Source organism: Pelophylax lessonae (assembly GCF_965119305.1).
Source record: "Pelophylax lessonae genome assembly, chromosome: 2".
NCBI classification, from domain to species: domain Eukaryota; kingdom Metazoa; phylum Chordata; class Amphibia; order Anura; family Ranidae; genus Pelophylax; species Pelophylax lessonae.
This window is the reverse complement of record NC_138769.1, coordinates 667,104,218-667,131,235: the sequence shown is the minus strand read 5'-3', so window position 1 is coordinate 667,131,235 and position 27,018 is coordinate 667,104,218. Positions and strand designations below refer to the sequence as shown.

Below are 27,018 nucleotides of genomic sequence, written 5' to 3'. Positions count from 1 at the left end.
GTAAAAAAAAAAAAAATAAGTTTACATTTTATTTCCGCATTTTCCAAAAACTTGTGGAAAAAAATGACGTGTTTAAAAGACTTATTTTTCTTCATAGATCATATGTAGGGGTGTTTGCTTTCCAAAATTGGGTATTTTTGTGGGTAATTCCATTGTCCTTGCTCTCCAGGGCCCTCAAATGTGTGATAGGTCATCAGGAAATTAGATATGTAATTTATGCTCCTAGAACGCCTGACGGTGTTCCCTGTATGTTGGGCCTCTGTATGTGGCCAGGCTGTGAAAAAGTCTCACACATGTGGAATCGCCATACTCGGGAGGAGTAGCAGAATGTGTTTTGATGTTTAATTGCAAGTATGCTGTGTGTGAGAAATAACTTGTTATTATAAACAATTTTGTGTTAAAATAAATAAATAATTTCTTAATATTCCCAAGAATTGTAGGAAAAAATTACCCATTTCAAGGCCTCAAGAAACGAGAGAGGCTGTCAGTACATCAGGTGTGATCAATTTTTAATGATTTGCACCATAGCTTGTAGACTCTATAACTTTTATACAAACTAAATAATGCTCACTAATTTGGGTTACTATTGTTGGCCCTTAAGAGAAATTGAGGGCCTCTTTGGTAAGCTACGTACAGTTCCTTGATGTTTTTTGATAGTATATTATGATCTGAAAGACTTCTTTATATTTTCTTATCCACGGCCCAGTTGTTAGAAAAAGTGCAATGATTTAAGCATCACTGGCAAAAATTGGATAGTTAATGAGTCCAATAGCACCTCTCATCTAAAAAAAACATCATCCAAGTTGGAGTCATAACAAGTCATACCTGTGGGAAAAAACTAGACTACTTACCTGACTTCACAATGCAGCTTTTACAGGACCAAATCAAGGTGATTCTTTTAACCTCCTGACGCGGTATTCCCGAGTGTGGCTCGGGGAGGAATTTTAGTGCCATTAGCGGTAACCCCGAGCCACACTCGGGGTACCTCCAGGGAGCATCGCTGGATCCTGGTAGAGATTACTTACCTTGTCCCCGGGATCCCGCGATACCGCGATGTGTCACTGCAGCATACGGCGGCCGGATCTTCCGTCTCCTGCGAGCGTCACGTCGCAGGGGGGTGGAACCGACGGCAAATTCAAATAGTAAAACACAAAAACACACTGATATATTGTAATCCTATTGGATTACATTACAAAATAAAATAAATTGACATTAGTTTGCCCCCCAGTGCCCTTTCCTGCAGTTTTACTGTACTTTTTATATATATATATATATATATATGTATATATATATATACTGTATATATATATATATATATATATATATATATATACATATACTTTAACTTATTTATAGTTATTTATTATATTATAATTTATGATTTTGTGTTTCAAACTTTATCATACCTGAGATGTTATAAAGAAGAACGCATAGTAAAAAAAAAAATCATATGTAAATAGTTGGTTTGGGCTGCTCGTCCTTAAGAATTACATGCAAAATAATTGTACCGCTTTCAGCACCTAAAATCGGAAACAATCATACCGCCAGGGAGGTTAATGGGACTCAAAGAGAAAACTTACCTTGCTTCATGGTTTCTCCCAAGCCAACATCTAGTATGGGAAAATGGGAAACATTACAGGGATATAAAGAAGGCCGTCCTCCTTCCCGTGCATAAATAGCAGCCAGTAGTAGAACCTACTCCAAGACTATGATAAAAGCAGAATATGTGATCTGAAAAAGCTATTTCCATTGATGTTTAGGAGATAGGCTGACCATACTGTACACAAAGCATACACAACAAGTACTTTTTTATGTTTAAACTATATTATTCTATGCTCTCACTTTGAGTTAGAGAAGTTTTCTCTTTAAAATTGTGGCTAAATGGTTAGCAAAGATCCGGGATTTCAACCAAATCACATTACCTTTGTTAAATTTTTATGGTTCCTCCATTTTTATGTAAGCTTTGTTTGGGTTCTCAGATTAAATATAAGGATGAGCTGAACGACTACATTCATTTTGACAAAAAATTACCAATCTCAGCTAAGAAGAAATTCTGTAGTTTTGTTCATTAGGCAAAGTTTGCTTGGAAAAAAAAGTTATTGGAACATGTGTTTTTGGGGAGCATATTGAAGGTAAATTATTGTATTTTATATAGTGTTCTTTGTATTTGTGCTGTTTTTTTATACTTCACCTATTTTTATGTAGGCTTTGTTTCATTTTTCCAATTAAGTAAAAGGATGAGCTGAACAATAGCATTAATTTTGACAAGAAATTAGCAGTTTCACTTAAGAGGAAGCTCACTGTTTTGCTCATTAGGCAAAGTTTGCTTTGAGAAGAAAAGTTCTTAGAATATGTGTTTTTGTGAAGCGTATTAAGGGTAGTTTAATTTATTTCATTTAGTGTTCTTTTTTTGTGCACTCTACTGTTACTTGTGTATTGTTTATTTCAGTTTTTTATTTTACATTTTTCACTATTTGTGGGGTTTTTTTCCCGAAAAAATATGAAATACATAGAGTAATGGAGGGCTGTTTTTCATGCAAGATCGTTTTAAGGGTAGCATATTAGGGAGTGTATTAAGGGTAGTTTAGTTTATTTCATAAAGTGTTCTTTGTATTTGTGGTTTTCTTTTTTAATGCTTTCTGTAATTTTTATGTAGGCTTTGTCTAGGTTTTTCAATTAAGTTTGAAAAGGACCCGAACAATTGCATTTATTTCGACAAGAAATTAGCAGTTTCACCTAAGAGTAAACTTTCTGTTTCACTCATTAGGGAAAGTTTTGCTTGAAAAGAAAAGTCCTTCTCTTTCAAAAAAATTGTGTTTTTGATAGGCATATTAAGAGTAGTTTGGTTTATTTGTATTTAGTATTCTTTGTTGTTGTGCTTTTTTTTTTTTGCGTCTATTGAACTATTATTTCAGTTTTCTTTTTTACGTTTTTCAAAAAATTAAACTAATGAGGGAATGTTTATGATGCAAGGTGATCAGGTCCAGGATAGCAGATTCCATCAACCCAATAAAAGTTTGAATTACACATCACCTTAAAAAAAAAAAAAAAAAAAAAAGAACTTTCCCTAATTTTACATTCCCCGTTGCCCTAATGCATTTTGCCAAAATTGTGAAATTTCATCAAAAACTCTCAATTTTTTTCAAAGGGCAAAATAAAATTCACTCATACCTAGTTAAGTTTCACCACACAAAAAGCATAGGTTAATGTTTTTTTTTCCCCAAAAACTGGACTGTGTATGTGTTCTTCTATGGCTGGGAGAAGACATTGCCCAATAAGCAATACCGGGGGAAGGAAATAATGGGAATGGTTCTTTAAAGCCTTTTTGCTATGTATCAGCATTATATTAATATACAGAGAGACAAGCTCTTACCTGTACAAGAGAAACCTTTCAGATGTGTGGTGCATTTCAATGTCCTATTCTTTTTATAATACTATTTCTATATCTGCTTCAACTTTATGCTTCTGTGATCCCCCTTCTGTATCTTACTATACTTTTGTAAATATGTTTGTACTTTGTTTCAGTTATCAATTCATGTAATCTGTTTTTCAGGTTTACTTTTTCTTCATTGCTTGCGAATGGGAAATGTTTATCAATCATCTGTATTCTTGTGAATTAGCTAGTTGACACCAGAGGGAATTACTCTGTGTATGCTATTTTTGTTATTCCTTTGTTATTTTCCCCCAGCGTATTTTAGATGGAGTTTTTTTTATATTGATTATAAATTATATCAACTTCATGTTATATTAGTTTCATATATATTGTCCTCATTTATCAACTGCAATATTGTGGGTATTTATTGATTTGTTGCTGTTCATTAGGGCACACACTCTGACTTGAGGGTGTCCTCACAGAAACATCCCAGTGTGGATATATTAAATACAAAGGATTTTGTTTATTGACTTTGGGTCCTCTACATTTTTTTTTAAATGATGTTTGTAATTTGGATCATGTTTCCTGGGTTAGATGGGTTTTTTGTGGGTTAGGTGTTTTTGTGTGGATTAATAAAGATGTCATTTGACAAAATTAGCTCTATGGGACAATCGTTTGTTGGAATAACTAATTCCACATTTCCTTGTGTTATTTGTCTATCCTCAGGATATTCAATACTTCAGGCCATCATGGAGAAGGCTGGTCAGAATGGATGGCAAGTGAGTGCAATATGTGTGGAAAACTTCAATGACGCTAGCTACAGACGCCTTTTAGAGGACTTGGACCGAAGACAAGAAAATAAGTTTGTAATAGACTGTGAAGTTGAAAGACTTCAAAATATTCTGGAGCAGGTAATTACTATTTCACCATCTTTAAATTTTAACATTTTTTTTTTAAACTGAATTTAATATTTATTTTAACAGTAAAGAGACTGGCCTATTTCTTTGCTTTCACAGTGAATATTTATTTTTTATTTTAACATGTGTATTGCAATCAAGAATGAGTAGGCATATTGAGGCCATTAATACGGGGCTTAACAAATTTACTTTTAATCTAGGAGCCAGCTGAAAAAGTTAGGAGCCAGTTTTTTTTTTTTAACTAACAAAGCTTTATTTTCAACGACAAAAGCCTTTCTCTTGTGTTGCCCTATGACACCCTAGAGAAAAAAAATAGTGGTATTACCACAAATTTTTGATAAAATATAAACGCCAAGGTTGCACCTAATAAATAGATACCCAACATGTCAAACCTTAAATTGACATGCCCCGTGAAATGGCGACAAACTTCAGTACTCTATATTTTCCATGGGCGACACTTTAAAAGCCTCTATAGGCAATCAATTTAGTGTTATGAAAGAAATCTGATGCTAGAATTACTGTTCTCATTCCGGCGTACGCGGTGATATGTAACATGTGTATCGCAATCAACATTTTTAGGAGTAGGTGCAACGGTGCGTATGTTTACATTTGTACGTTCCTATATTTGGGGGTGAGGGGGGTTGAATTTTTTTTGGGGGGGTATTTTATGTGTTTGAGTGTAACTTTCATTTTTTACAATTAACCCCCCCCCCCCCGGCCCCCGGCATAACTACTCTAGATATGTATCTTTGTTTTGGCTGAGACCCCTTCTTCAGGTCTGTTTGGGGGTCCATCCATGCATTGTGACCTAGGCCACACCTACATTTAGTGCGTGCCCTCAATGCTTCTCAGAAGGGGCTCCGGGGCGACCCCCTATACGAATCACATTATTACCTGTTACTTGATTGTTATATGCTGCCGTTATGTATTTCAATGCGACTTGTTCTATCAAGGCATGTACCTAATCTTTCAACCACCTGTTTCTGTACCGTATTTATTTTGCCTTTAATAAAAACCGTTTAAATTTTTTTTTACTTAACTTTTGTGATGATTTTTTGGGTGACAGGTTTTCTTTATTCTTTTAAACCCTGAATGTCTTCCCTGTGCTCAACTGAATATAATGCAGTGCACATCGCACTACATTACATTCTTTGTCATTCTTGATTGCCGGGGAAACTGTCAACGGGGACCCGGATGTGGTGTCATACACGTCACTTCGGGGTCAGCAATGAGAGGAGAGCGGAGTGTGTCTCCTCCCTCATCTCTACCCTGCAGCACCCGCTTTGCCTGTCCCCAGCCTACATATGGGCAAGCGTGGCAAAGATACATAGCAGGGGGGCGCTTGTGGAGTTTGTGGAACCATTCAGGCAGCAGCGCAGCTGCCTGAATGCTTCCATCCGACAAGTAAACTGCCGGTAATTGAACAGGGGGTACAGAGTTGAGCTGTGGACAGGGGGTACAGAGTTGAGCTGTGGATGGGGTAGAGAGTTGAGCTGTGGACAGGGGGTAGAGAGTTGAGCTGTGGACACGGGGTACAGAGTTGAGCTGTTGACAGGGGGTACAGAGTTGAGCTGTGGACGGGGGGGGTACTTAGTTGAGCTGTAGAGGGGGGGTACAGGGTTGAGCTGTAGACAGGGGTAGAAATTTGAACTGTGGGCAGGGGGGGGGGGTACAGAGTTGAGCTGTGGACTGGGGGTACAGAGTTGAGCTGTGGACAGGGGATAAAGAGTTGAGCTTTGGATGGGGGGTACAGAGTAGGGATCGACCAATATCAGTTTTTCGTTGCCGATACCGATATTTTGGCCATTGCATATCGGTATCAGCCGATATGGGCCGATATTTTGCACATTTAAAGTTTTACAAAATAAACACAATTTTCAACACATATCTGTTACTGGCTGGCTGGCGCCCTGTGGTGGGTAGCTGACTGGCTGGCACCCTGTGGTGGTTGGCTGGCTGACTGGCTGGCACCCTTTGGTGAGTGGCTGGCTGGCACCCTTTGGTGGGTGACTGGCACCCTGTGGTGGTTGGCTGGCTGGCACCCTTTGGTGGGTGGGTGGGTGGATGGCTGGCACCCTTTGGTGGGTGGCTGGCTGGCTGGCACCCTGTGGTGGCTGGCTGGCACCCTTTGATGGGTGGCTGGCTGCCACCCTTTGGTGGGTGGCTGGCTGGCACCCTATGTTGGTTGGCTGGCTGCCTGGCACCCTGTGGTGGCTGTTAAACACACTGTGTGCACTGTACACTGCACTGTACACCCACTGTCCCGAGACTTCCTGACTCCAGACGAGGCTGAGGGAGGCAGCCTAAGAATGCAGAAGCTGCCCCAGTGCGTGGAGGCGCGTGGCGCAACATACGCAATGACGTCAGGGCAATATCAGTAACCTCCAGGGCCGATTACGATATATGGGGTACAGAGTTGAGCTGTGGACAGGGGATATAGAGTTGAGCTTTGGATGGGGGTACAGAGTTGAGCTGTGGACAGGGGGTACAGAGTTTAGCTGTGGACGGGGGGTGCAGAGTTGAGCTTTGGACAGGGGGTACACAGTTAGGCTGTGGACAAGGGGTACAGAGTTCAGCTGTGGGCAGGGAGTACAGAGTTCAGCTGTGGACAGGGGTACAGAGTTGAGCTTTGGATGGGGGTGTACAGAGTTGAGCTTTGGACAGGGGGTACAGATTTGAGCTTCCGACGGGCGGGTATAGAGTTGAGCTTTGGACGGGGGGTACAGAGTTGAGCTTTGGACGGGGGGGGGGGTACAGAGTTGAGCCGTGGACAGGGGGTACAGAGTTGAGATGTGGACGGGGGGTACAGAGTTGAGCTGTGGACAGGGAGTGCAGAATTGAGCTTTGGACAGGGGTACAGAGTTAAACTGTGGACAAGGATACAGAGTTGACCTGTAGATGGGGGGGGGGTACAGAGTTGACCTGTAGACAGGGGTAGAAAGGTGAACTGTGGACCGGGGGTACAGAGTTGAGCTGTGGACAGGGGGAACAGAGATGAGCTTTGGACAGGGGGTACAGAGTTGAGCTGTAGATGGGGGGGTATAGAGCTGAGCCGTAGACGGGGTGGAAAGTTGATCTGTGGACCAGGGGTACAGAGTTGAACTGTGGACAGGGGGTGCAGAGTTGAGCTGTGGACAGGGGTACAGAGTTGAGCTGTGGACAGGGGGGTACAGAGTTGAGCTGTGGACAGTGGGTACAGAGGTGGGCTGTGGACAGTGGGTACAGAATTGAGCTGTGGACAGTGGGTACAGAGTTGAGCTATGGACAGTGGGTACAGAGTTGAGCTGTGGACAGGGAGTACAGAGTTGAGCTGTGAACAAGGGGTACAGAGTTGAGCTGAAGACAGGGATAGAGGTTTGAACTGTTGACAGGGGTACAGAGTTGAGCTGTGGATGGGGGGTGCAGAGTTACAGTAAGCCATAGACAGGGGTAGAGAGTTGAACTGTAGACTGGGGGTACAGAGTTGAACTGTCGACAGGGGTACAGAGTGAGCTGTCGATGGGGGGGGGGATACAAAGTTGAGCCATAGACAGGGGTAGAAAGCGGAACTTTGGACCAGGGGTACAGAGTTGAGCTGTGGACAGGGGGTACAGAGATGAACTGTGGACAGGGGATATGAGGATATGTATGTACTGTTCTTTGTGCTGTTTTTTTCTGGTCCCTGTGTGATACGAACACCTCAGCACTGCACAGTACACACTCCTGAGCCCTGTGTGTTATTCAATACTGAGCACAGTACTCGTGCCTCTTGCACCCTGTGCATTGCACGGATTATTTGGCACTGCTTTATGCCTCCCCGCAAGGAATCCTGGGGTTTAGGGGCAGGGAGTTGGCCCGGGAGGATGAGTTCCTGCACCTTTTCTTTGAGAAAAAAGCCCTGCTTATCCCTAATCAGTGTGCCTTTTTTTACATCATTGCTCTGCACTCAGTATTTTTGTCATGAAGTTTATTTACAAAAGACAAATAGAATGTTCACTTCACAAGGCGAGTTGCACTTTGAAGTTGTCCCCATAGCTTAGTGAATTGATGAAAATATTTTTGCTTGCACTTGAATGATGGAAGTCAGCAGAGCTTTACCTTATTCTCTAAGCTCTTGGATAAAATCCCCTTGCAAAGTAAACAATGTCTTGACTACAGCCAATAGGAACTGCAAAACTGGCCATACATGGTTTTGTTTTTTCATTCAGCCAGCCAGTTGAACAAAAAAATTGAACCAATTCCCCCATCCACACATTCGAGGTGAGAGGGGTATTTAATACTCCCTGCTGGGCTATTGTATTATGACAGCGGGACTCCTCCACCATCTATAATACACTGATCAGTGCTGCAGCCAGTTGGCTCCATGGACTGATGGAAGCAACATTTTCCAACAACCTGGCACATGAGAAGTCAGTGGATGGTTTAATGTTCTAGAAATTCTAGGAAGAACTTCCCTTTTCATTCCCTCCCCTTGACTAACATGATTTGTGATTGAATGGATCTAGACATTTTATAATAAAATAAGTACTTTTATACAGTTAAAATTGGAAAGTTAAATGGTTGTAACTGAGTCTAGTTTTTATCGGCCTGCAGGAATAACTACTGTATCTTGCCTATTGTTTCTAAGAAGTTGGAGTACGCTGATGTAACTGACGCAGTAAAGATATATTTTACAGTTTCGTACTAGAGAAAAATGTGAAAGAAAAAAAAAACTCTTATTGTTTTATTTTATGTGAAAATCTTTAAATCTCTTTCTTGAATCAATATTCAATGGATGCTAAGTGTCTGGGAGGCTCAGATAGATCTTTCCCTAAAGGGCACTAAGAAGATTAGAGGAAGAAGCTATATCTTTTTTTCTTTTAGCATTAAAAGAAACACGGAAAAGATTAGAAATCCCCCAGTACAAAAAATGTTCTGCTCTGCATGTTTTTAGGACTTTATCTGTATTGCTCCCCGTGACGCTGAGATGATATCACCGAGAATAGATGCATGATGTGAAGTCACGTTATGTTTGCACACTTTACCAATTAGTGCAGAAAGCAAATAAAATTCCCATCACACAGCTCTGTTAGTTTAGCACATAATCCTGATTCCTGATTTACAGCACAATTATCAGGACCGTAACATCATATATTGAGGTGGCATAATAAATGTATATGGCTCATACAGGTGAAGGAGCAGAGATGGAAGTGGGTCATCTATGACCAATCCCCAGGGGGTTTGAGCTAGTTCCTAAGTCACAGGGGGCTTTGGGTAGTTCTTATTCATTGTTAAAGTGTTACTAAACCCACAACAGTCTCTATATACAGAATAACATGCTTGTTATACTCACTGTGGAACCTTACATAGTTACATAGTTACATAGTTACATAGTATTTGAGGTTGAATAAAGACAATAGTCTATCCAGTTCAACCTGTGTAGGTGTGTGTGGCCGTAATCATCTCACATACCCCTTAATGTTCTGATCCTTGCGATGTACGTCCAAGAGTCTTTTGAAAGTAGCCATACTTCCCGCAGTAACTACCTTTTGTGGTAGAGAATTCCACAGTCTTGTAGCCCTAACAGTAAAGAACCCCCTGAGGTTAAAACGCTTCTCCTCTAATCGCATTGTATGGCCTCGTGTCCTCATGCAATCCTTGCGACTGAATCGTTTTTTTTCTATGCTGAGATCACCATTGAGGTATTTGTAAATCGCTATCATGTCCCCTCTCAGGCGTCTCTTCTCCAGGGAGAATAAATCAAGCGATTGCAGACGCTCTTCATAATTAAGGTCCTCCAATCCCCTAATTAGTTTAGTTGCCCTTCTCTGGACTCTCTCCAGCTCCAACACATCCCTCCTGAGGACTGGCGACCAGAACTGGACAGAATACTCCAGATGCGGTCGGACCAGAGTTTTATAAAGTGGAAGGATTATATTCTTATCTCTGGAATACATCCCTTTCCTTATGCATGCCAATATCCTGCCAGCCTTGACAGCTGCAGCTTGACATTAGGAATAATAAACTTATGCGCGATTTTGAGGTAAGCGATCAAATGGATCTTCCCAATCTGAAAAATAGATGTGGAACTCCTCTAAGCCAGCAGCTGATTCTGATAGTGTCACCACTAATCCCAACGTAATTAAAAAATATAAAGATCAGCGCTCAGCTTTTTAACAGGGGGACCACTAGATCTAGTATAAATGTATGTAGAAAAGACGTGCCTAAAAAGAATATTGAATGGTGATCAAATTAATAAATGTGTCAGTAAAAGTGTGTTCAAAAATGCTGAATATATAGAGTGATAATAGAATATGTAAATGTATACAAAATAAATCCAATCAACGATGCAGTGCTGAGTGACTGTTCAAGTAAACCAAACTCATGTGCGACTCTATACAAACAAATAAATCCAATTCATAAAAGTGTAGAAAATGAGTGACAGTGACAAAAGTAAAACAACTAAATATAGCAATATTAAGATAAAGTGCTTCAATAGTCCATAAAGTGCGTATATTAATTTAACAAGTATTCATGATAGCAGTCCCAAATGAAGTAAATAAAGTGCAGTGTGCCAAAAAAAAAATCTTTCTATATATGGTGATCTTTCCAATCAACTCAAAAAAGTGAAAGGTGCTCTTCAAACACAGCAAGGTGAGTGTATCCCAGTGAGCATACAATCCAGACACCGAGTGCAGTGGCCGCTCACCTCCACAACACTCAGATTGAGCGTTCGATATAACAATCCTGGCAACCCTTTTCAGCTTGTTCGCTAACAACCCAGCGTGTTCCAGCAGCAATGGATACAATAATGGAGATATCGCAGCATAGGAAGCTCAGAACTGCCTTAATCCCTGTGTTGGTAACTTAAAAAGAGAGGCTCTCATGGTGCAGAAACGTAGGGTAATAACACTACCTGCTTTGTTTTATCGACTGTAATGTGAGTAGCCTGCACTACTATTGTTTGTGAATAAATATTACCCTACGTTTCTGCACCATGAGAGCCTCTCTTTTTAAGTTACCAACACAGGGATTAAGGCAGTTCTGAGCTTCCTATGCTGCGATATCTCCATTATTGTATCCATTGCTGCTGGAACACGCTGGGTTGTTAGCGAACAAGCTGAAAAGGGTTGCCAGGATTGTTATATCGAACGCTCAATCTGAGTGTTGTGGAGGTGAGCGGCCACTGCACTCGGTGTCTGGATTGTATGCTCACTGGGATACACTCACCTTGCTGTGTTTGAAGAGCACCTTTCACTTTTTTGAGTTGATTGGAAAGATCACCATATATAGAAAGATTTTTTTTTTTTGGCACACTGCACTTTATTTACTTCATTTGGGACTGCTATCATGAATACTTGTTAAATTAATATACGCACTTTATGGACTATTGAAGCACTTTATCTTAATATTGCTATATTTAGTTGTTTTACTTTTGTCACTGTCACTCATTTTCTACACTTTTATGAATTGGATTTATTTGTTTGTATAGAGTCGCACATGAGTTTGGTTTACTTGAACAGTCACTCAGCACTGCATCGTTGATTGGATTTATTTTGTATACATTTACATATTCTATTATCACTCTATATATTCAGCATTTTTGAACACACTTTTACTGACACATTTATTAATTTGATCACCATTCAATATTCTTTTTAGGCACGTCTTTTCTACATACATTTATACTAGATCTAGTGGTCCCCCTGTTAAAAAGCTGAGCGCTGATCTTTATATTTTTTAATTGCAGCTTGACATTGCATGCTTTTGCCAAGTCTATCCTCTACTAAGACTCCCAGATCTTTCTCCATTTTTGATTCCCCCACTGGTTTCCCCCCCTAAAGTGTATTGTGCTTTTATGTTTTTAGTCCCTACAAAACCTTACACTTCTCCACATTAAACCTCATTTGCCATGTTGTTGCCCACTCTGTTATTTTGTTCAGGTCATTCTGTAAGATATCTGCTTAATGCTGTGAAGTTATTGCCCTGCCCAATTTTGTGTCATCTGCAAAAACTGAAATTGAGCTACTGATCCCATCCTCAATGCTATTTATGAATAAATTGAACAAGGCTGGTCCCAGGACTGAGCCTTGGGGAACCCCACTTACCTAAGGGGTTAATCCTGTGCATTGTGTTAAAAAGCTGTTTGATCCTTTCTTTCACTATCCCCAATCCATCTCCTGATAGGACAGAGCCTTTGGAGTCACTCTGAACATGCTCAGTTTGGTGTGTATTGCTAAAGAGCTCGTTTTTCTTAGGAGGGTGCATATGATCAGCACCGGGCCAATCAGCACTGTTCAGACAGAGGGTCAGGGGCCCTGCAGCCTCATAGGACAGTCAGAGGAAAATGACCCCCCCCCCCCTACAAGCTTTAACCAGACACTGATAGAAGTCAAAAGATTGCATTATACTGCTGATGAGAAAAGGTATTTAGCAGTTTATATTTACTAAAACATTTCCATTTTCTGTGTACTGTGGGAGACCAGATATAGTAAATGCAGGCTCCTGGGTTTAGTAACACTTTAAAAGTCAGGTATTAAAAGCACTATAGAGTGCACACCAGTCCAAATAGGGGACATTTCATAGCAGAGTTACACAGAGAAGTAGAGACTGGTGCAGTGAACAGGCACACTGCTTCACATGTCCCCTGCCCTTGGTCATATGCCCAGTGATCTCCCATTAACCTGTGCTCTCTACTGCCTTCCTCTGGAAAACTCTTTTATACTTGAACATTAAAGTTGAAGTTTAATCTGCTTGTACTTTGCCTTTCCCGGTTCCTCCTCCTCCCCATCATTAATCTGATAATGACATTTTTTAGTAAAACCTTTCTATTTCATTACATACCTGGGTCTCCATGCCTCTCTATGCAATGCAGGCACATCATGGCTGGTGGGAGGGCCCGCCAGGTTGCTGTACTTAGCTTTCTGAAAGCATTACACCACCCTTCCTCAGTATTCCTACACAGTGAGCTGGATCTAAAGTTGAGGGAATATGAAAATGCCATGATGAATGACTGTCAATCTGGATGACTTGGTGTTCCCAGGACAGCTGCAATTGCATGCCGACCTGCCCCAGGCAATGCCCACATGATGAGTCTCCGTGAAAGAAAATAACTAAAATCCAATGAGTAAAAGATGTGGGCAAGGGGCAGGCACGCTGGAGAGGAAAGGCCTATAGGATGCCGGATATCCTGCAGCCAGGAAATGAGGTGAGGTCTATATGGCTTGCTACAGCTTTCAATGCACATCGTGAGAAGCTCATAGTGTGCAGGAAAATTTTCAGTACAGAAGAATAGACAGCAACTGTGCAAACGTATCCCCTTTTGAACCGCTCCATGCAGATACACTGCATTAGGGTGGCCCTCCTGCACGAAATCATGTACCTGTATGTGATTTTGTGCACTTGATTTGGGGCTCACGTGCGCCACTAGCGACCCGCTCCCACTGTGATTGGACACAGCTGGAGCCAATCGGCGGGTCCAGTGGACCCGATGTTTGCCGACACCCCGCGATCGTTCTCAGGGGAGGTAGAACAGCCGTCTGCCTATGTAACAAGGAAGACCGCTGTTCTGTGAGAGGGGAAGATGGAGATCTTGTGTTTCTGCTAAGCAGGAACACAGATCTCTGTCTTCCCCCAGTCAAAGCACCTCCCACACAGTTAGAAAGCCCTCCCTAAGAGCATGTTTAATCCTTTGATCGTCCCTGATGTTAACCTCTTCCCTGCCAGTGTCATTAGTACAGTGACAGTGCCTTTTTTAAGCTCTGATCACTGTATTGGAGTCACTGGTCCCCAAAAGGTTTCACTTAGTTTTAGATTTGTCCTGCAGTCCCGCTAAAAATCGCTGATCGCCACCATTACTGGTAAAGACAATAAAAAAATAAAAGTTCCATAAATCTATCTATAGTTTGTAGACGCGATAACTTTTTCGCAAACCAATCAATATACGCTTATTGGGATTTTCTTTACCAAAAACATGTATCAGAATACATATTGGCCCAAATTGATGAATAAATTAGATTTTTTACATTTTTTTTATTGGGTATGTTTTATAGCATAAAGTAAAAAATATATATATATATATATATATATATATATATATATATATTTTTTTTTTTTTCAAAATTGTCTGTCTTTTTCTGCTTATATTAAAATAACACCAAAAGAAAGCACTATTTGTGGGGAAAAAAACATACATTTCTATTTCGGCACTGCGTGAACTTAATGGACAATTGCATGGTCATGCGACGCTGTATCCAAATGAAATTGACGTCCATTTTTCCCCACAAACAGAGCTTTCTTTTGGTGGTATTTGATCACATGTGCGATTTTTATTTTTGCGCTATAAACAAAAAAAGAACGTCAATTTTGAAAAAATAACAATATTTTTCACATTTTTTTATATGAAAATTTTAAAATCAAAATTTTTTAACATTTTAGGCCAATTTGTTTTCTGCTACATATTTTTGGTAAAAAAAAATCGCAATAAGCGTATTTTGATTGGTTTGCGCAAAAGTAATTGCATTTACTAACTCAGGGAAAGATTTATGTCATTTTTATTGTTTTTTTTTTGTAAATAGTAATGGCGGCGATCTGCGATTTTTTTTTTGCGGGACTGCGACATTGCAGCCAACAGATCAGACCCCTGACTAACATTTTTGACACTTTTGGGGGTACCAGTGACATTACTACAGTAATCAGTGCTATACATATGCACTGTTACTTTAAAAATGACACTGGCAGTTAAGGGGTTAACTTTATTAGTGATCAAGGGGTTAAGTGTGTCCCTAGGGGCGTGATTCTAACTGTCAAGGGGCGTGGTTTGTGATGTAACCACAGAGACATACGATCCTACATAGCAGGATCGTATGATCTCTGCAGTTACACCGGGGAGAATGACAGGCGGCTTTGTTTACATCAGCCGTCTGCCTTTCTCCCTCTCCAGCGGGAGATCGCGAGTGGCCGGCGGACATCGGAGCCGCCAGTCACTCGCGCGGGGATCTTTGTTAACGAGCGGGGGCGGGAGTGCGCCTCAAGCGGCGCGCGCTCACCCCCTATTGGCTCGTGGGCGAGTGACGTACCTGTACGTCACTTTGCCCAGGAGGGGCTGACCGCCGCAGTATATGTACTTGCGGCGGTCGGCAAGTGGTTAAAGTAACGCAGTGCCATTTTGCAAAAAAGCCTGGTCATGAATGGGGGTAAACCTTCTGGGGCTGAAGAGGTTAAAGGTAAGGCTGCAGTTCAGATTTATATAGTGTGAGGGGAAACTGGTGTGGGTATAGATAGTAACAATAGGGGCATACTGGGACCCCAGTGCTGACATTGTATAGAGAATACAACAATAGGCCATATATTCTACCAATGTGCAAGGTTCACAGTCTCTCCCTTCATATTATATTGGTGACTTTATTTGAAAAGCCGAGTAGGACATATCTGTCAAATTGTGTGTACCTGCCTAGTATGATATCATATAGATGAAGATGTATTTGTATGCCTGGGAGCTTGGGAGTGACGGGTATCCCACAGCGGTCTGTTGGCACCGTATTTAATTAAGTCCCTCTTCACCATTCTGCTGTCAGGAGGGACCCTTCCAAGCTGCTGATATAACAAGCGAGCAACTGTGAAATAAAAGCAATTTGAAGCAACAGAACAAATCCAATAAGTATGAGCAAGAATTCGGCTCAGGTTCACACCAGGCCAGAAGTGCTGATGTGTGTCCATGTATAATATCATTCATTGAGCTATTTAAAATATCTATGCAGCTTTAGACTTATTAGCAAAACGCATGTGTAAAGAACACACTACCGTCAAAATTGCAATATAATTGTCAGCAGTATATAGCATAACTCATCCAAGACGGACTTTTATATTAGTCTGCATGCAAGTGTATTTTATTGCTAGTCAACAATACAGTCAGCAGTGATATTATAATATATCCTAACTAGCAATGCTATCCTAATACTAAGCAGTGACTTTATATTAATTCTTAACTAGCAATGACATCACAGTAGCCAGCAGTGACATTATAACAGCCCGATTTTATCCAGGGTTCCTCCAGATGTTTCTATGAGTTCCTTGAGCTGTGAGCAATGGCAGACTGACCACATGACTAGGAATGAGCTATGGTTCAGGCCAAACTGAGTTCACCCCTAAACCGCTAAAATCTATCACATGATAGGAGGTTGCTGGCCAGTTAGTTATTCTGGCCGCAGAATTCCCCTCCTTGCAGCCACACTTAACAAAGGGGTAGGGAAGCTTGTGATGTCATTGACCTAATATGGCCATATTGCCTTAAACATCATGTGACAGTTTCCTTCGGGATTCATCCTTATACTTGATTCTTGACTAATGGTACTTGCATAGACTCAGGATTGGTGTCACTGGTGTCACATTGGTATCAGCTAGTGGTATGGGACCAGGTGTCTCTAAGGTAATAAAATCACTGATATCATTGATCTTTTTAGCTGTCTGTAAATGTGCTATTGTTTCAATGACCGTAACTGTACAGTCTCTCAAAAGATCTGAAAGATGTATCAGAACATTTTGTTCACTTTCACATTCTTTATATTGACCCACAAATGTAACAGGGCATCCTTCCTACTTATTACCAATGTAAGGGGTAATCTTTCCACTGCCCCGCAATGTGTAAGGGTCATTTTTTCAAATTGACCATCAGTGTAAGGGACATTCTTTCCAATGATCCACTAATATCTTCTAGCCAGAAATTATACTGTATTATAAAAGCCAGGAGTGGCAACATAATATCTTCAGCCCACAATGACAAAATAATAGTCAGCAGTATATTTTAAATATGCCTTATATGGTTATTCGGAGATTAGGATGAATCTGAATCTCCGAATGAAAAAGTGTAATTTCGTTGAAATGAAATAGTTTTGTTTCGTTAAAATGATTCTTGTTTATTAATTTTTAAAGAATTCCAAATTTTTCGAACAATTCTAATTTAGATCAGTCGAAAAGTGATCAACCCAATCAAATTCTGTGTGAAGAATAGCTGGTTGTTAACCAGCAGGCCGGGAAGCTAGTCACTGCGTTTCTAACAACCGATGACTCATCAGATGTCAGCGGGATACCCACTGACAGCTGAAATGTAAAAAAAAAGTATGCCGGTGTAACGTGAGAATTACCTACCCCGTGAGAAAAACCTACCCTCGTCACTTCCGGCCAGGAACAGCTGAGCAGCGCAGCAGTGCGCATGCTCACAGCCCCGGATACCTAATGAAAGAGCTGAGGACCTGACTAGTGAGCATGCGCACTAGTAGGAAATTATCACGGTGTCCGTGAAAAAACCTACCCACGCCACACTTACATTAAAAGAAGTGTGCTGCAATATGAGCCATCTCCGCTCCTGTCCTTGTCACTCCCCTGATCTTGGCTAGTAAATATAAAAGCGGGTCTCGGCTCCGTGATTTATGTTCTCATACACACGCCGCTGCTTTTATATTTACTAGCCGAGATGAGGGAAGTGACAGGGACAGGAGTGGAGATGACTCGTATTGCAGCACAGCTGTTTTAATGTAAACGCCGAATTACATACAGTGCCGTGCAACCGGAAGTGACGAGGGTAGGTTTTTCTCACGGGTAGGTAATTCTCACGGAACATTGGCAATAGATATTTCAGAAAAAACAGTGAGGTCCCCAAAAATACATACCAAACCCTTAATCCAAGCATGCAGTCTGGCATTTAAGGAAGGGGGGGCGAGCAAGTGCCCCCCCATCCTGAACCTTACCAGGCCACATGCCCTCAACATGAGGGGTGCTTTGGGCCCCTCCCACCAAAAAGCACCTTGTCCACATGTTAATGGGGACAAGGGCCTCTTCCCCAAAACCTTGGGCGGTGGTTGTGGAAGTCTGCAGGTGGAGGGGGGCTTATCAGGATCTGGTAGCCCCCTTTAACAAGGGGGCCCCCAGATCCTGCCCCCTCATGTGAATAAGTATGGGGTACCCCTGCTCATTTACCAAAAAAGTGAATGCAAAGTCAATAAAGAAAGTTTTTGACAATTCCTTTTTTAGAGATCCATCTCAAGCCACCTGCTACACCGCTGGCTTCGAAAAAAAAAAAAAAAAAACGCCCTAACATTTAACACATGCTTTTGTATTTTCAAAATGTTTTATGAAATGTGTGCTTGTTCCAGAACAGGCAAAATTGCCTATATTGCAAATGATGCTTACAAACAAGGAAGTTATTTATAGAGAAGAACTTGGGCATCCTCCAGACTCATCTCTAGCCAAACTCTGAACTCTCACACTTTTTTTACTCTGATGAGTGTCGGGCCGGGTCTTTCCTGTCCTGAAGCTTATTTAAACAAAAAGTGGTCTGTGCGGTAGGAATGACGCGACCCATAGCTCACTGGAGTAAGAAAAAAGTGCAAATTTGGAGTTAGAGATGAGTTTGGAGAACACCTGAGCTAATTTCTTGTGATTAATATACAAAAATATTCATAAAAGGGAAAAGCAATGGGGCTAGTTACCTGAGCTTAGCAAATAAGGGTAATATTCACATCTGTAACCCCAGCATGTGCATGAAAACATCTTTTTTTTTATTTTTATGCACGTGATTGGGTGCTGAAAGTGAACACAACTTAACCTTATCAACTAAATTATCAAATAATTTGGCACACTTTGTGTATTTGACACCAGAGCTGCTCCATTGAACAACAATATTCTCAGTATTAATAATACAATGAAACAAATAATAAGACACCAGAAAAGAAAGGCAGATAGAGAAATCTGTAGTGTTCCCTCACACTTGTGGTCAGTTGAGGAACGCCAATATACATTGATCGTAACCATTTTTTTGGCAGTCAATGTAGTTTTACTCTTGTATTAGCTCTCAGTAAAAATGCTGCCTTACACTGGTGATCAGTGGTGAAGGATTCACTCTGATTAATGCTCAGTGGGTGAAGGAGCCCCTTACATTGATGGTCAGTAGAAAAAAAGCCCTATAATGTTGGTGTTTAATGGGAAACATACCCCTTACATTGGTGGTTAATGGGAAGTAGAGATGACCTTGGCATCCTTTGAACTCTTCTTTTACCCAAACTTTGATCTGACGCTTTTTTTGTACTCTAGTGAGCTGGTGGTCAGGTCATTGCCTGCTCTTCAGTTCATATGAGCTGCAGGGTGGGGAATCATCTGGTTCGCAACTCTATGGAATACAAAAAAGTGGGAGTTCAGAGTTTTGGTTTGAGATTAGTCAGAGGCTGCCTGAGCTCATATCTAGTGGAAAGAATGCTCCCTATTGTGTTGGATAATAGGAAGAATGCTCCCTACATCAGTTTTCAGTGGGAAGAATACCCTTACATATGGCTAAAAAAGATATTTGATGTCCTGGGACCAATCCTGTTTAATTTATTCATAAATGATCTAGAGGAGGGGATATCTAGTACAATCTCAGTATTTGCAGATGATACTAAACTAAGCATGCCAATATCTTATATGCAGGATGTGGAAACCTTACAAGCGGACCTGAACAAAATAATGGGGTGGGCAACTACATGGCAGATGAGGTTTAATGTTGAAACATGTAAAGTAATGCACTTGGGGGGCAGAAACTAGAAAGCAAGCTACTCACTAGAGGGGGAACCTCTGGGTGAGTCTAGGATGGAAAAGGACCTGGGGGTACTGGTAGACAACAGGCTTGGCAGTGGCATGCGATGCCAAGCCGCTGCAATTAAAGCCAACAGAATACTGGGATGCATAAAAAAGGGGATTCCCTCCAGAAATAAAGAGATTATTCTTCCACTCTACAAGACTCTGGTCCGGCCACATCTGGAGTATGCTGTCCAGTTCTGGGCACCGGTCCTCAGGAAGGATGTTCTGGAACTGGAAAGAGTCCAGAGAAGGGCAACAAAAATAATTAGCGGAATGGAGGACATCAGCTATGAGGAAAGACTACAAGCACTGAACCTGTTCTCTCTGGAGAAGAGACGATTGAGGGGGGATATGATATCAATGTACAAATATTGTACTGGTGACCCTAGCATAAGGAACAAACTATTCAGTGAAAGGAGATACAATAAGACACGTGGCCACTCACTAAAACTTGAGGAAAGGCGGTTTAACCTTAAAGTGCGTAAGGGGTTCTTCACTGTAAGAGCGGTAAGGATGTGGAATTCTCTTCCACAAGCAGTCGTATCAGCAGGGAGCATTGATAGTTTCAAAAAACTATTAGATGGGCACCTTAAAGACCACAACATACAGGGGTATACAATGTACGGTTAAAAGCAAACACACACACACACATCATAGGTTGAACTGGATGGACGGATGTCTTTTTTCAACCTCACTAACTATGTAACTATGTCATTGGTGTCGTAGGTTACTGATCTACAAGGCAGAAATTGCTGACTGCTAAATTAACTCCTAACACCCCCTGGAGGAACCCTAAGGTTCCACAGAACCCTTGTTGAGAAAGGCTGCTCTACTCAATCCAAATGTCTACAATTTTGTAGCATAGGTAATAATTAGTTTTCTGCGTGGAGGGAAGAACAGTGATCAGTATGTGCAGAAGAGGAGTGCTCGTCTGTAAGAAACCTTGTTGAAGCAGTTAGACAACCCTATGTCATGTGGTTGTGCTAAGTTCTTCCATTGTGTAAGCTTTTTTTTACATTGAACTGCCAGTTGAGGTCAGTGACTTCAACTTGTTAGTAGAACATGGCTTTTCCTCCCCTATTTTCATCCCTCTTACACAGCTGATTCTGTTTGATTTAATGCTTGTACGTGTTATCTTGTTAAACATTGGCACCTGTTTAGTATACTGTATTTGTTTGATCATGCACTGAACCATATGCCTTGAAATTCCTTAACTGTGTGCAAATGTACCTAAAGAAATTAATGATGGTTTAAAGGCAAAGGGCGAACACACAAAATTTTGATGTGATTTATGTTTTTTTTTTTTGCTTATGCACTTTGTAAGTTGGTAATTGTTAAATGAAAAATATTAATTGAATTAATTAATTAATTAAATATTAATATTAATTAATCTTCGAAAGCATTCTCACTTCCCAGCATTTTTTCACCATTCCCTAAAACTTTTGCACAGTACTTTGTTTAATTGCAAATTATACATTTTTTAAATATATTGATAATTTTATGCACATCCAGGTCATCTCAGATACATGGACAGTATATTTAAAATTTTACTGAAAAGGCTCTATATCCCCACTAAGCTTTATCTACATGCTTGGTGAGATCAAAATCGAAGCCAGTATTGCATGAAACTGTTAAGATGGCCATAAGATAATAGTTTAATTCCAAGGCACTGTCAACGAGAGCTTAGTTGACAAGAATCTCGGCCAGTTCTTAGCATTAAAGGCTTCCGCTACAAGCGCTGGTTTAGAGCATAATATTATTACAGAGTGGAATTACTGACAGCCATTAATCCAGAGATAAATAAAAGTGACAGCCAGCACCACAGTAGCACTCATGGAAATTGCTGCACCAGGCATTATACAACAGGGACAGTTGTGAAAAATAGTCAAGCTTTGGGTTTTTTTTTTATAATGTCCTCTGTAATAAACTGCTGATCCAAGGGACTGTTAGAATGACAGCCTCACAGGGATATGAGCAGGAATGTCTTGTAGGTTATCGGCGATTAGAGTTGTGAGTTGTAAGCTTTCCAATTTTAGATGAAAGACCACAAAGCTTAAAGTAGAACTAAAGGCAAAACTTTGTTTTTTAAGTTAGATAGGGTAAGGGAGGAATATAGCCCCTGTGCAGTTTATTTTTGCCGTGTCCCACTGGGCAGATTTCTCTTCACCTACTGCTCTATAGCCAAAACTGCAAGTAAGAGGAAATCCTAAAGTGAGGGGATCCCTGGTTGTTACCAGGGACATCAGAACTAGCATCCCCACCATTCCTGCTCTGGGGACAACTCAACATATAGGATTTTTTTTTTACTTTTACTTTAGGTGATAATAGTAAACAGGAATAATAGAGACGGTGAATCTCCCTATTGGGCAGGCAGCAATAAAAACCTGAAGAGACAAGAACTCACTGCTCAAGGTGGTGTAATTGCCTGATGACTCACACCGGTTCATGCCCCGGCTCGCCTCCATGAAAACTTTATAAAGGAAAAGGAATTGGCAGCACTCCAGGTTGAGTCAAAATCCAGATTTATTGACTGGACATCCAAATATGACAATCGTGACGTGTGCTTAATCATTACCAATAAAATAAAAACCTGACAAGTATTCTAGTCAATCTCCACTATATCCAAAACAACCAACCAACCCAAAAAAAAAAAAAAAAAATGTTTGCCTTTGGTTACACTTTAACTACCTCCTGCGCGACGTATAGACAAATGAGGGCGGGCAGTATCCTCTCTCATTCTGGGACGACGTCATATGATGTTGCCCCGCGCCGCATTCCTGGGACACCTCGCAACCCTGATCTCGATAAAGAGCCGATGACGTGGCTCTTTACCCATGTGATCGGCTGTGTCCAATCACAGCCGATCACATGTAAACACAGAAATGCCAGTTAACTGGTCTTCTCGTCTCACACTGACAGAGTCTGAGGAGAGGAGAATCGATCAGTGGCATCTCCTCGCAGGGGTGAGGATTATCAGTGCAGTCCCAACAGTGCCCAGCAGTGATGCCAGTCAATGCCTATTGATGATGCCAATCTGTGCCCATAAGCAATGCCGATTTGTGCTCATCATTAATGCCAATTTGTGCCCATCAGTAATGCCAGTCACTGATGCCTTTTAGTGCACAACAGTGCTTGCTCATCAGTGCTGCCCATCAATGCCACCCATCAGTACCCATCAGACCTGCCCATCAGTGCCACCTATCATTGCCCATAAGTGCCATGTATCAGTGCCCATCACTGCCACTTATAAGTGCTCATCAGTCGCCCCCTTCCCAATTTACAGTATCTTGCCATTGCTCCTCTGCCACTCCTTCTTCTATCACAACTGGAGACAATACTTAGTGCTTCCAGTTATGGTGGAGCATGTGACCTGCTCCCATGTGACCGTGCTCGGGTCTGGCAGCCATTCACTAAGCCTGTGCACTGTCAGATGATTAAAGAACTGATGCTACAGGAGTGCTAGCAACATATCAGTGAGGTGGGGGTTTGCAAAGGCATTGACACTTTGCCCTGAATACTTCACTGTGCATTTTGTGGATTCATTGCTTCACAATCCCTGCAGCTACAGAGCTCAGTAAGTTAATGCTTCTTTTTTGTGGATTACCTTATTTGAAAATCTATAAATTGACCACGGTTCTACTTCAAGCAGAAATATCTGGGGGCTCTGCCAGCAGTTCAGGGAGGTAGTGTGCCTGCTATAAAGTGACCCTGTTACTTTCTGTTACTTCTATCGGCAACATTCTAGCTTACTGTAAGAGAAATACTGTTACCACCAGTATGTAAGAGCGTGATATCCCAGATGGCTGTTAAGGGAAAGTTGATTGGAAGCTTCCTTATTACTGTTACAATCAGATAAGTCAACCGTTAAGTTCAGTATTCCGATTGTACCTCTGTGCTAATGTTCCCCCATTCCCCCCAGGACCTTAAGAATCTTAGTGGGTTCATTTAAGCAAATTTAGAGTAAATCAAAACCAAATCACGAACATCCCATATCAAATTTAACATGTTAATATAATTTAAAAATGTGTTTAAAATCTTTTTTAAATGTGAAGCATTCATTGAAAGCATACCTAGTGATCCTGCCATGAAGGCCCTTGTTAAGGCTATTCTTGTTATGGGGACAACTGGCTCCTTTGATATCACTCTAATTCTGATGAAGACCACAAGTGGGCGTCATGGCACACAGTGCACAGGCATGGTCTACAATTGTCTCTAGTCGGTCCAGTGAAATGATATGCAGTTGACACTGGAGCACATGCAGACAACAAAAACCTGAACAAGGCTGGAAGAGATCCACATAACTTGGAATGGAATAAAGAATAAAAAACTGTGAAAATTGTATTTCTCCATCATCAGCTTTGGGACACAGCTGTAACGTACCACACACCTGCTCGGTTAATCTTAGTGTCCCAGGATAATAGAAGTCTGCTTGCTTTCTGCTGTCTATTTTTTGTATTGGAAGATTTTTCTAATATCAATAGCTACTGGTAGTTTCAAGCTGGTTATTGGAAGAAATCCCTCCAGTTAGGAAACAAATGCAGTATTTCCCAGTTCATGCAGTGTACTGGTGTCCTCTCTGTGACAGTCCTGCAGTTGGTAGTCACATCTCATCTGTGTTCCAGTTGGCACAGTACTCTGCTATTCAGGTCAGTTTTCTGGGGTTTCCTTAGAGAGTTATCATGACCGGCATTGTTCCTGTCTCTGTCTCTGAAGACTCACTATTTAAGTAAATGGCAAACAATTACCCTTTTACTACTGGATTGCCTTATACTTTCATATAATTTCTTGCTGGCTGCTAGGGGGAACCTTCCTCTTTTCTTTACATTTCAGGCTGTATTCTATTCCTATGCTCTGGTGGTTAGGCCTTGTATATGCCTGAAATGTCACTTTAAAAGTTCTGCTGTTTGCCAGCTGATCCTTGATAATGCACTTTATTGAGGAGATTGGGCGCACCAGCCTTCCTTCTCTCCATACACAGCAGCACTAGGAGGAGGGAATTCAGGCAGAGCTTTCAGCATAAATCACAGAAAAAGTTGGAATGAGGGTAGTGCAAGAACACTATATTTCAAATGAGCCACCTTTTCTAAACTAAGTATCAAACATAAAAAGTGTTGCACCAGAAAAATTAATATAAGTGCACATACAAAAAGAGATATATAGGTGAAAAATCACACACTCTAAATCAGAGAAAAAGTCTTTAAAAGGTGTAAATCATATAATGTGCGAATGAAGTGACAAGGAGAAAGTCCATTAAACAAATCCTATAATCCAAATGATATAATAACACCTCCGTGATCGTGTCAGGGTCCATTTCACCATCTAGAGTGGCCTCTCACCTCACTCTTTGACCCGAAAACCACCCCGGGTCTAAGACAGCTTTTTCCTCACTGGGGAGTTAAGATCTCTATTTGTATGTGCACTTGTATTCATTTTTCTGGCGCAACACTTTTTATGTTTGATACTTGGTTTTGATTGTGAAGAGTGAGCACAATTTTGGTGTGAGCAGCCGGATACCAATCACTAATTATTTTTTGGCACATAGTATTTTTATGATATAAGGATTTATGGTATTTTATCACATTTTTGCGTTAATAGTTTCTTTCAATATTAACTTTTCTAAACTGCACTCAATACTACAAGATATTACTGTATTTTCTGGCGTATAAGACTACTTTTGAACCTCAAAAAAATCCCCAAAAATGGGGGGTCGTCTTATACGCCGAGTATAATATCTCCAAGGTAACCTAAGTATAAGTATTACCAGTAGATGTAATCTCAAGGCGCTGGCTGTGTGGGAATCCTGTACCGGTATACCGTATGTACCGTAGCTTCGGCTACATACAGTGTACCGCGCTGAGCCAATCAGGGAGAGCGATATATTCTATTATTGAATGCAAAGCCTGCTCGGATTGGCGGAGCAACATCAGCCCGCCTCTCTGACTGCAAATCCGAGCAGGCTTTGCATTCAATAATAGAATACATCGCTCACTGTGATTGGCTCAGCATGGTATAATGTATGTAGCCGAAGCTACGGTACATACGGTATGCCGGTACAGGATTCCCACACAGCCAGCGTCTTGAGATTACATCAACTGGTAATACTTATACTTAGGGCAGCTTACCACAATATATATATACCAGTGGCGCAAAGTTACCATTTACTACATTTATACTTAGGGTACCTTGGAGATATTATGAGAGATTACATGTATTACAGTACTTGGGGTACCTTGGAGATCTATGAGAAATCTGATGTTTTTCAATGGTGTTGCCTTGCTTCGGAAGGGGGGTAGTCTTATACGACGAGGATAGCCATAAAACCTATGTTTTAACTTGAAAATTAGGGGGGTCGTCTTATACGCCCAGTCGTCTTATACGCCGGAAAATACGGTAAATTAAACCATATCCAATCCCAGAAACATTGAACACAGAGAAAACTTGTGAATACTTTAGGAACATATTAAATAAAGGTATTAGTATTCAGTGCATTCCAATGGGCATAAAACACTGAAGAGCGAAGGTTAAACCTCCACAGCTAAACCATAATGTAAAATGTCATATTAAAGTGAAAAAAATGGCCTTAAAAAATATAAAGATGAGAGGTCATTGTCCCCAGCATTCCAACACTGCAAGGAATGTATTAGAAAGTGTGAGAATGCAATCAGGGCAGCTAAAAAAGACTATGAGGCTGGGTTCACCATCTTGTGATGTTAGATATTGCATGTGATTCGCTCCGCATTACCGTGCAGATCACATGTAATGTCTGTCAGATGCGAATTCAGCCATACAAACTGGTGCAGGACCCTTTAAACTATAGCTTTGATCCTATGGTCTCTGTCAAATTAACCAAATCTCTTATCTATGGAATACATTTTCCACACTGCCTTTTGGCATCTGGCTTTGATAGCCTGTCTGTTGAAAACCCAGTGTCAGAAATAGAGATGAGCCGAATCACCTGGTTCGGTTTGCGGCAGAAATTTTAATAATCCCAAACGTTCAGAACCGAATATCGAACCCTATTGAAGTAAATGGAACCCGAACTGCTCATTTTTGAAGGCTTATATGCAAGTAATTGGGCATACAAAGGGTATGAGGGTCCGGGTACTGCCCTGGGGGACATGTATCAATCAACACAAAGTTTGTAAAAACATCATTTTTAGA

General features: G+C 41.0%; 1 protein-coding gene across 9 annotated transcripts in view; it reads left to right on the top strand.

The window, feature by feature from the left end:
- Positions 1-27,018, top strand: part of GRIA4 (glutamate ionotropic receptor AMPA type subunit 4) — a 526,033-nt gene that overhangs the window by 309,170 nt on the left and 189,845 nt on the right. For all 9 annotated transcript variants that reach the window (XR_014224898.1, XM_082244804.1, XM_082244803.1 and 6 more), the window contains exon 4: positions 4,100-4,284. Coding sequence is in view for 8 of the 9 variants with exons in the window: in XM_082244804.1 (XP_082100930.1) it covers positions 4,100-4,284 (185 nt within the window). In the remaining variant the exon portion in view is untranslated. The remainder of the gene's footprint in view (positions 1-4,099; positions 4,285-27,018) is intronic.